This window comes from Gopherus evgoodei, chromosome 14 (assembly GCF_007399415.2).
Source record: "Gopherus evgoodei ecotype Sinaloan lineage chromosome 14, rGopEvg1_v1.p, whole genome shotgun sequence".
NCBI classification, from domain to species: Eukaryota; Metazoa; Chordata; order Testudines; family Testudinidae; genus Gopherus; species Gopherus evgoodei.
Window position 1 is genome coordinate 21708416 of NC_044335.1, and position 11132 is coordinate 21719547.

At 45.0% G+C, this 11132-nt stretch overlaps 1 protein-coding gene across 1 annotated transcript; it reads left to right on the forward strand.

The window, feature by feature from the left end:
• The first annotated feature begins 794 nt into the window (after nt 1-794).
• Nucleotides 795-10863, forward strand: ZHX3 (zinc fingers and homeoboxes 3). The gene is made up of 3 exons (XM_030533414.1): nt 795-878; nt 5125-8066; nt 10416-10863. Exons 2-3 carry the CDS (start codon nt 5270-5272, stop codon nt 10424-10426), a joined length of 2808 nt encoding a protein of 935 aa, XP_030389274.1. The 5' UTR covers nt 795-878; nt 5125-5269; the 3' UTR covers nt 10427-10863.
• The last annotated feature ends 269 nt before the right edge of the window (nt 10864-11132 follow it).

An 11132-nucleotide genomic window follows, 5' to 3' on the forward strand; every position in this document is an offset into this window, starting at 1 on the left:
AAAATGCTTATACAGGGGTAGCAAACTTTAACAACAGAAGCACCTTTATGCTGCAGGGGTCGTACCAATTTTTAACTGTCAGTTTTGAAATTGATATACAGTAGAACCTCAGAGTTACGAACACTAGAGTTACAAAGTGACTGGTCAACCACATGCCTCATTTGGAACTGGAACTATGCAATCAGGCAGCAGCAGAGACAACCCCCCCAAAAAACTGCAAATACAGTACAGTACTATGTTAAACATAAACTATTAAAAAAATAAATGGAAAGCAGCATTTTTCTTCTGCATAGTAAAGTTCCAAAGCTGTATGAAATCAATGTTCAGCTGTAAACTTTTGAAAGAACCCCCATCATGTTTTGTTCAGAGTTACGAACACTTCAGAGTTATGAACAACCCCCATTCCCGAGGTGTTCGTAACTCTGAGGTTCTACTGTAACTGAATTGGTACAAACACTGTATGCAGACAAGCAATGATTACTCTACTGTATCAGCAGCTCTGGTGCAAGAATAATTGATGTGGTGTGAATTTGACTGTTTTGGGCCAGTTTCACCCTGGAGAATTGTGTTTTAAAGAAAAACTAATTAAAACTGTTCAAAGGAAAGGTGTTTAAGTACTTGGGAGGTAAAGCAGTGGCTTGTGCTCCCTTACTTACGTATGTATTACATAGGAGTATATTAAACATCAATTGCCTACCTTTATGGAAGTAGAAGTCATTGTTTCATTACTCTCATAACTCTGGTGCTGGTATTTCATTCAGCTAACTTTTCATTGCTGCTTTCCATCAACAGGCCAGTCTGCTGCAGGGTAGTATATGTGAAACAAAGATCCCATTCGAATGCATGACTCAGTCTGAAACATCCAAAGTGGTAGTAAGGTAAGTTCTGTTTTTGTACTGATTTTTTTTTTTAAACAGTGGTTGATTCACTATTACGTTAACCAACACAGTTGAAAAATAAAGCTTGCCTAGTTTAATGATAGAATCTGTAGGATATCCCATTTACCTATCACACTGGAAATGCACACAAGATTATTAGCAGATTCTATAAAATGCACAGGAACCACAACCATGCTCCTTAACATTTTGATGTAGTCAGTACACAACTCAGTTGCAGCTGAGAATCTGAATTAAGTCTAGTGTGGTTATCATAGAAATGTAGGGCTGGAAGGGACCTTCAGAGGTCAACTAGTCCAGCCTCTTGTGCTGAGTCAGGCCCAAGTAAACTGAGACTATCCCTAACAGGTTTGTCTAACCCGTTCTTAAAAACCTCCAGTGATGGGGATTCCACAACCGTCCTCGGAAGCCTGTTCAGAGCTTAACATTCAGAGTTAGCAAGTTTTTCTGAATATCTGATCTAAATCATCTTTGCTACAGGTTAAGCTGATTACTTCTTGCTCATCCTCACTGGACATGAGAGAGAGATTGATCACCATCCTCTTTCCAACAGCCCTTAAACATATGTTAAGACTTATCAGGTCCCCCCTCCCCTAAGTCTTCTTTTCTCAAGACTACACATGTCCAGTTTTTAAAAATGTTTCCTCATAAATCAGGTTTTCGGAACCCTTTATTGCCCTCTCCTGGACAATTTTATCCACGTTTTTCCTAAAGCGTGGCACCCAGAACTCGACACAGTGCTCCAGCTGAAGCCTCATCAGTGCTGAACAGAATGGGACAATTACTTCCCATGTCTTCCTGTTAATACAACCCAGAATATTAGCTTTTTGAAACCGTGTCACATGTTGACTCATATTCAAATTATGATCCACTATAACCCCCAGATCCTTTTCAGCAGCACTACCACCTAGCCAGTTATTCCCCATTTTGTAGTTGTGCATTTTATTTTTCCATCCTAAGTGTAGTGCTTTGCACTTGTCTTTATTGAATTTTATGTAATTGCTCTAAGGAAATTGACTTACAATACACTTGATTACATTTGTCTGTTAAATACTACCATCCTTAATTTCAAGCTAAATTTACATTGTCATCTTATATTAAGTTAATATTTGTCTGAACCACAACATGACTTTTATGACACCCAAAGTCTAGATGTGCCCTCAGCTGTGATCCTAGCAAAGTTTGCTTGGATAAAATGCTGAAGTACGTACAGACACTTTATAAGCATCAAGCAGCGCTATTGATTCCTCTGTAGGTGGGTCAAGCAATTCAGTTTTAGCAAAACAGTGCTGATTATCTGCTCTTGAAGGTGACTGTAAAATGGCACAATGAGATTGATTCTTTGTATGTTTCAATCACTCTTATCTGCCAACTCTGCAAACACGACCTAGGATGTTTCTGGCTCTTGCATCATCTCCAATAATAGAGATTCCGTAACTAGAACTCTGTTAATAATTCTGCTGAAGATGCACAAACTTGAAGAGACTCCAGATCTGCCTCCCACAGCTGAGTTGGCCCCGCAGAGCCAAACAGGAGGAAGAAATAATGAAAACTTGATTCAGCAAAGTGAGTAGGTAGACAAAGAGCAGAGCTGGGAAATAAGAAGGCTAATTTTCACAGTTACCTTTAACATTATCTTTTTATAGTTTTATGGCTGTTTTTGTTGCCATTCCTAATTGACTTGACTTAGAAAAGTCGTCCCAACCTCACGTGTCAAATAACGAGGCATCAGAAATTAGGATTGGGAGTAGATGGCGATTGGAGTCAGGTCTTTGCTGAATAGCAAAACACTTGGTTACCTAAGTATCCTGCTCACTAGTGCTAATAATCACTTGCTGCTCCTTTGCACAGGGAAAAGGCATCACCAAAAGGTGGGATAGAAACCTCACGAAAACAGGTATTGATAATATGGAATTCACACTACAGAAAAAAAAAGATCATGCCTTTTGGACTTCCAGCTTTTCCTACAGCTTTTGCAGAGCACACGGTTAGTTCTGGGGCCAAGTTCAATGCTCACTAACGGTATTTCAGGACTATTTTGTAATCTCAAACCAGCGCACAAGTTAGAGTTTCTTATCAGAGTGTTTTAAATTGTGCATGAGTGTTGCTCAGGATAGGACTGGACATCTAGACGCTGTTATATAGCTAGCTTATTTTTCCAAAGGTGTGGAGATTTACTTATTTTTGATGAACTTGCAGAAGTTAAATGCTAGTTCATCAGCTGAACTTTAAATTAGGATCTTTCCTCCTCCATATCTGACACAATTAATTTAAAAAAGAAAAAGAAAAGTAAAAGCAGGTTTTGCATAAGCACTAAGAAAATTATTCACCTGATACCCATGTTTCTGTGCATGACATCAGCACAGAAAATCTGCTAAGAAAGCTGGTAGATTGCCAGTTCACATTGCTTATAACTGACAGTAATTACTTACCTGGATCTTCTAATAGGATGATAAGTCAGTTTTCAAGATCCACTTTAATTAGTGTTTTTATAAATATCTCTGTGTTACTGTAAATCTTGGTAAAGTCTGGCACAAAGTCTCTGTGTAGTAGGTACTATGGGTCAGGCGCTGACTCGGTGGGTCATCCGGGGCTGGAGCACCATTGGGGAATAAATGGTGAGTGCTGAGCACCCACTGTCAGCTCCCCCCCCATTTCCCCAGCGCCTCCTGCCTGCCAGTGGGCCCCGCAGGTTCAGTGCCTCCACCTCCTTCTCTGCACCTCCCATCCACCACAATCAACTGTTTCATGGTGTGCAGGAGGCTGAGAGAGAGCGGGGAGGAGTGAGGACGCAGCGTGCTCGGGGGAGGGGGCAGAACTGAGCAGGAAGAAGTGAGGCGGGGAGGGATGGGACCTTGGGGGAAGGGGAGAGTGAGGGCAGAGCCGGGAGTCGAGCACCCACCAGCACTTTGAAAAGCAAGTGCCTATGAGTGGTCATATACTTCCAAGTGACCATGCAATCTGGAAAATACTATTTTATTCTTGTATGTAAAAATCTATATTTTCTCTTGAAAAGAATGGATATTATAATCCATGTAGAAGGTTTTGAAATTCAAGTAAGTGTTGATGAGAGAAGTGCTGTAGGTAATAGATTGAAGAGGGGTTAGAGGAGAAACGGGCTGCTTCAGATTTGCTATCCCCCTTCTGATCTGGATCAGTTTTGGCAATTTATTCATGATGCCAGCTACCGTAGACCATTTTACTGCCTTTGGCAGGTGAGCTCAGGCATGGAGCATCCAGTGTGCATATTGCACACTGCACCAGGTAAGAGACAAGATTGCTCCTGAAGACCTGCCCAGCCCTAGCCTTCAGCAGAATATTATCTTGATCTAGAATTACTATAACTTGTGAAGAAAAGACAACACACAGTAAGATTTAAAAAAATAAAAAAAAAATGCTGTGGTGACGTCTCTTCTCCTTGATCCCCTGCACCCAGGAAAACGGCCATGTGTCGTGGAGGCATTGCAATTCCCCAAGAACACCTAAATGCCATTAAATAGTTGTCTGAACCTTTAAAGCTACAACAGTGCAGCATTCATGGGTGCCATAGGAGAGGGAATCTAAGAGATAAGTGTATACACTTCAGTTGCTCTCTTGACGAACCATCTTCCCTTGCAACTCTAGCTGAAGACTAAACAGACCCTGTAAAAACCATGCTAGAGAAAAAAAGCGGCACAAGACACTAACAGATTTGGTGTAAACTGGGTGAACTACTGCAAGGACGGCCAAAGTGCAACACTCGGACTGTAGCCCTGCCCTCTGCTCAGCATTGCATCTGACATTTCCATGTGAAAGGCCCCCTCTGGACTTAGTGTGCAGTGTAGTCCTCTGCTTACAACTGCCTGCTTTCATGGGCTCCTCTTCTTGCTAGCAATTGATAGGGCAGAGGCAGGAGAGGAGCCTGTATGAAGAAATAGGGTGATTTGGACCATAAGCAGCCAGACACAGCCCAATGTCAAAGCACAAGTCACCTATCTGTGGCCTGGAATCTCAATATTATGACTGTGCATGGCTCACATATCTAATTCTCCCTTCTACACAATCATTTGGACAAAAAGCAGAACAATCAAATTAATTATCGCCAGCTTTCAAACTTTTTCAGTTTAATATTGAAATGATTTATCTTGTGAAGCAATTAAAATACCATAACAATTACAATCAGAATGTAAAAGTGTATGTGTTTTGTCTAGTGCAAAGCTTAGTAACTCTTCTCTCTTCTCTTCCTCAGGTTCAATGGCAAATGTAAACATTTGTCAACACTTGAAAAATATTCCTTTGGACAGCATGGATTTGCTGGAATCTAGAGTTCAGAACACTTGCAAAGAACAGCGCTTTATTTTTTAAAGCATTAATTACCTGGATTGGTTGCAGTGATGGCTAGCAAACGAAAATCCACAACTCCTTGCATGATACCGGTAAAAACAATGGTGCTGCAGGAGATGGAATCAGATGCTGTGGAAGATAATCATGAAGGAACTCAACAGCACCTGCCTCCTGAACCTCCGGAAGCTGGTGATGCTGTTATTAACAATAGCAGCAATAATGCAACATTGTATAATGGGCATCGCAATATTATGGATGGTGATAAGTACTTGTGTAAGTATTGCGATTTTGGATCTCAAGATGTTAATCATTTCTTTGGACACATGGATTCTGAGCACTTAGACTTCAGCAAAGACCCCTCGTTTGTATGTGTTGAGTGCAGTTTTCTGGCACAAAGCCACAAAGGGCTTTTGCATCACAATGCCGAGTGCCATGATGGTGAAACTAGCTTCCTCTGGAATGTGGCTAAGCAGGATAATCATACGACAGTGGAGCAGAGTATCTCTGATGCCACCAGCAACCAAGACCTTCCAGGAGAATTCTGTGAGGAGGGGGTAGATGGTCAAGCTGAAATCATCATCACCAAAACTCCCATTATGAAGATAATGAAAGGTAAGCCTGAGACCAAAAAAATTCACATGCTGAAGGAGAATGTATCAAATCAGCCAGGCAATGACTTGGTGATGAAAAATGGTGACCATTCATTCACGAATGGGTCTCTGCCAGCCAGCCAGTCAACGACCAGCTCAGCAAAATCATCTCACATAGTCAATGGCTCCATATTGGGAAACGTGCCTGTTTTGCAGGCAGGCGTTGCACAACTTGTGTCATTGCAGCAGCAGCCACAGCTGCACCAGGACCTACCCACGTCCAAATCCCTTCCTAAAGTGATGATTCCTTTGAGCAGCATTCCCACGTACAATGCAGCCATGGATTCCAACAGCTTCCTGAAAAATTCCTTTCATAAGTTTCCCTATCCTACAAAAGCTGAGCTTTGCTATTTGACTGTCGTGACCAAGTACCCAGAAGAGCAGCTTAAGATCTGGTTTACTGCCCAGAGGTTGAAACAAGGCATTAGCTGGTCCCCAGAGGAGATAGAAGATGCACGGAAAAAAATGTTCAACACGGTTATTCAGTCTGTACCGCAGCCCACTATCACAGTTTTAAATACACCTCTAGTTGCAAATGCCAGCAATGTCCAGCATCTCATTCAGGCAACTCTGCCTGGTCACATGGTCGGGCAACCAGAAGGAACGGGAGGGTTACTCGTTACACAACCAATAATGACAAATGGATTAAAAGGAAGCAGCTCGTCTCTCACGTTAGCAGTGACATCTATTCCCAAGCTCCAACCCATTACGCAACACAACAATGTGTGTTCGAGCAGCGCATCAGCTGTGAAGGTGGTCAACACAGCTCAGTCTCTGCTGACTGCATGCCCAAGCATATCTTCACAAGCTTTCATGGATCCCAGCATTTACAAAAATAAGAAGTCCCACGAGCAGCTGTCTGCACTGAAAGACAGCTTCTGCAGGAATCAGTTCCCTGGCCACGCTGAAGTTGAGCGTCTGACCAAAATTACAGGCCTTACTACTAGGGAGGTTCGAAAGTGGTTTAGTGATAGGAGATATCATTTCAGGAATATGAAAGGCAGTAGAGCCATGTTTGCTGGAGATAATACAATAATTATTGACTCCATGCCTGACATTACCTTCAGTGTGTCACCAAAAGAGACTGACTTAACCTCTACGACAGCAGCGATGCCTGTGGCTAATCACCAAACAAGGCGACAGTCCTGGCATCAAACGCCCGACTTCACTCCAACGAAATACAAAGAGAGAGCACCAGAGCAACTCAAGGCTTTGGAAGGCAGTTTTGCACAAAACCGTTTTCCTCCAGAGGAAGAAGTGGACCGTTTGAGGAGTGAAACAAAAATGACCAGGAGAGAAATTGATAGCTGGTTTTCAGAGAGGAGGAAAAAAAAGGTGATGGAGGAAAATAAAAAAGCAGAAGAAATGGTCCAGCAAGAGGAGGAGGATGCTGACAATAATTGTGGAGAAGAGGAAGACTCCTCAGATGAACTGAGGGTCTCAAGAGAAAATGGTTCATTAGACATCCCAAGCAGCAATCAAACTTCACTGGAGCGGAAAGTTAGTCCTATTAAAATCAATCTGAAGAAGCTTAGAGTGACTGAGTCAAATGGCAAAAATGAATTGCCAGAGGTAGGTGCAAATGATCAAGGGGACAACAGTTCTAGCAGGCCACCTACCCCTGCAAAAACCAAACTGAACTTTAAAAAAACAGCCCAACAGCGGCATTTGCTTAAACAAATGTTCGTAAAGACACAGCGACCAACAAATCAAGAATATGACGCCATAGTTGCTCAGACAGGCCTGCCCCGGGCTGAGATAATTCGTTGGTTTGGGGACAGCCGGTATGGGTTAAAAAATGGCCAGCTGAAATGGTATGAGAACTACCGGCGGGGTATCTTCCCTCCAGGCTTAGCGGTGATCAGCCCAGCTAGCAAAGAGATCCTAGAGGAGTATTACAAAAAGCACAAGATGCTGTATGAAGATGACCTTCAGAGCTTGTGTGAGAGAACTGAACTGAATTCACAGCAGGTTAGGGTGTGGTTTGCTGTAAAGGCGGACGAAGAAACCCGGACCGTGTCTGACACGGGAAGCGAAGATCGATACTCAGGCACTGGCGAACAAGCAGGAAGCCAAAAAGGGACATGCGATGCCAGTTCGGAGGTATCTGAGAATAGCGAACCTTGGGAGCCCAGTGGCCAAGAAGGCCATTCGGAACTCTTTGATACAGTTAGCCAGCAACCTGCAGTTCAGCTTGGTAAGAAACTGATTGATGTTTTGGCTGCTTCGCGTAGCTTACCTGTTGTAAATAGGCTCATTCCAGCACCAAGAAGCAAAGTCAGAATGACACTGAACATTGACTGACTAGCAGTTGACACTTGTGGGGTTTAATGCCCAAGATTTATTGTTACAGATTTACTTGGTGGCAGAGCTGATCTGGAGGGGGTGAAAAAAGCCAGGGCATGGTTATGGTTAAACTGATTCAGAAAAGAAAGTCAGGAGTGATGGGGCAAAGGGTGCAACCCTTGGTATCCCTCTAGTCATGCTTGTCTTTTATTTAGCTCCCAGAGTTCAGACACCAGCGCTGCTGAGACATAGAACCCTATCACAGAAGTTAAGCAGGGATAAAACCAAGCAGAGAATCTAGTCCATCCTCCTGCCAGGAGAGGATTGCTTTACATAGGGCGACTGACTGGGAGGCAGGCGGCCTGGCTTCTGTTTGTTTCCCAGCTGTGCGACCTTGGGCCTGTCCCATCCCGCCTCCACACACACACTTTGTACAGTGTCTTAAGGTCTCTGCATGGAAAACGCTGTAAGCACAAAGTACGTAGAGCACTGCGAGACGCACCCGTGTGAAAGTCAGACACTGGTCTGAGGGAAGAGCACTGAGAGGCGGGGTTTCCAGTGGAGCTGTGCTGAAATGGCATTGGCTGCCAGCTGCCCTAACACCCATTCCAGGACTCCTCCTGGAAACAGGGTTGCTTCTAAGCCCAACATGGATTCTTTGGACAAGGTAATATGAGGGGGCCTGTTTTTAGCACAGTGCTGCCGGGTGGGTGAGAATGCGCTCTCCCTCCTCACCCAGCAGAGCCCCAGCCATCTCCTTGAGGATCCTCAGCAGCTGGACAGTTTTCTGAACTAAACCTCGCTAAAGCACAGAGGCCCAGCAGATCAGGTTGAAGCCAGGCTCCTGCCTGCCACACAACTGTGCTAAGTTTAGAGGCCTTTAAAGAATTAAGTTCCAGTCTTTAGTGACTTCCCCCCTTCAAAGTTTTTTTTAAACACAATTTCTAGAGGAGGGTTGGGTTTTAAAGGGACTCTGCTCTTGTGCTGATTGAAAGGCTGATGAGGGCTTGTCTACACTTACCGGAGGATCGACGGTTGATTTAGCGGGTCTAGTGAAGACCCACTAAATCAACCGCAGCTCACTCTCCCGTCGACTCCTGTGCTCCACCGGATCGAGATGAGTCAGGGGAGTTGATGGGAGAGTGTCTCCCATCAACATCTCGTAGTGTGGACCCCGCGGTAAATAGATCTAAGCTATGTCAACTTGAGTTACGCTGGTCACGTAACTCAAATTGCATAGCTTAGATCGACTTTTCCCTGTAATGTAGACACATTACCTTCACGTTGGTGCACATAACAAAATTCATGTGGCAGGGTGGGGCTGAGAGGTTTGGAGTGTGGGAAAAGGCTCAGAGGCAGGGGGTGAGTGGGGTGCAGGCTCTGGGGTGGGGCTAGGACCTTCAGGGGGCTCAGGATTGGGGCAGAGGATTGGGGTGTGTGGGTGCTGGCTCTGGGATGGGGCCCGGAATGAGGAATTTGGGGTGCAGGCTGCCCAGGGGCTGTGGTGGGGAGAGAGGACTCACCCTCCAGCCCTCTCGCCACAGCAGCTCTGGCTGGGGGAGAGGTGCCTCTTCCCGGCTGCGGCAGTTCCGACTGGGCTGGGCTGGGCTGAAGGAGGAGCTCCTCTCCCCCGCAGCTCCGGTAGGCCTGGGCCGGGGCGAGGGAGGGGCACCTCTCCCCTGGCACGGCACACCTGGGGCAGGTCCATGCTGGGGCCAGCAGGGAGAAGCACCTCTCCCCGCTGCAGCCCTGAACCCCTATTCGGAGCTTAATAAGCAGTTGTGTGGGCACACAGCTGCTTAGAGGGAACTTAGGTGCTGAGAGCCATTGAACCAAACTGTAAACCCTTTATATAATGGAAACCACTTCCAGCCAGAGGGTGCTGCAGCACCCCCAGTACCCCTAGTTCCAGCACCTATGCGGCCATGCTCCATCTTATTAGATCTCTGGAACAGGGTGGTCCAGAGAAGGACTCACTTAACTACAACAAACTTCTGCCATAAGAGGTGGCATCCTGCCAACTGCCACAGCTGCCTGGGTGTAGCTACTGCTTCCTTCCTGCCCCCATGCAATTTCTAGCCTTCACGCCAGCCCTGTTCCTTCCTCCTCACAGCAGGATCCTGTTCTGTAGCTTCATTTTACGATGCAACCAGCTGTTGCTCAAAGCAGGCTCTTCCAGCAGAAGAGGCCCCAGCGTTACATGCCGATTTTGTAAGCATGTGACCTGTATTCTGACACTTGTGTATGTTGTCTCTTTCAGAAACAGATTGACCTTAAACTGCCAGCTCTGAAGGATCTGCGATTACATTTGAGAAGAGTGTAAATCCATGGGCCTGATACAAATCTCAGTAGCAGGGAGTGGTGGTGTAAAAGCACTGCTGTAATGAGACCTTCCAGTACAGCACATCAGAGAGGGAGAGCAAGAGAAATGGGCTCTTCATGCAGTGCCATCTGCAGCCTAATCTAGAATTTTACTCACCAGCTGGCCAAAGTAGGGCATCAGTAAGATCTTCTCACTCTGGTGACGTAGGATGCTGTTGTTTCCTTTCCAGTGGATAAACTTTCAGATTTCATATTCATATAATGGAACCAACTTTTGACATGCAGACAGCCGTCTCGACAAGCATAATTAATTTTAGACATTGATTGTGTAAACGTATTTTTTGCATAGAAATGGACTATCATGGCACAATACATTTTTATCTTCAGCTGTTTGTAATGTGTTTGTTCTCTAACGGTTGGCAGTGTTGCATACGTCCCCGACTCTTGGGTTGCTAGATCAGGGAATGGTGGATACCATCATGAGTGTGAGTATGTGTGTCAGAGCAAGAGAGGAGAAGATCTGAGAAGCAACATGCCAGTCTTCGTATCAAGAACAGGATGAAATCAGTGGGGTGGATGTAGATTTCTTTCCCTGGGGATGGGGGTGGAATAAGGTATTGTACACCCTCCAATATCCAGTGGGGGTCGGGATCAT

Bases quoted from the DNA above. Each gene is read 5' to 3' on its own strand.
- ZHX3 (XM_030533414.1), top strand. From the start codon at position 5,270: ATGGCTAGCAAACGAAAATCCACAACTCCTTGCATGATACCGGTAAAA.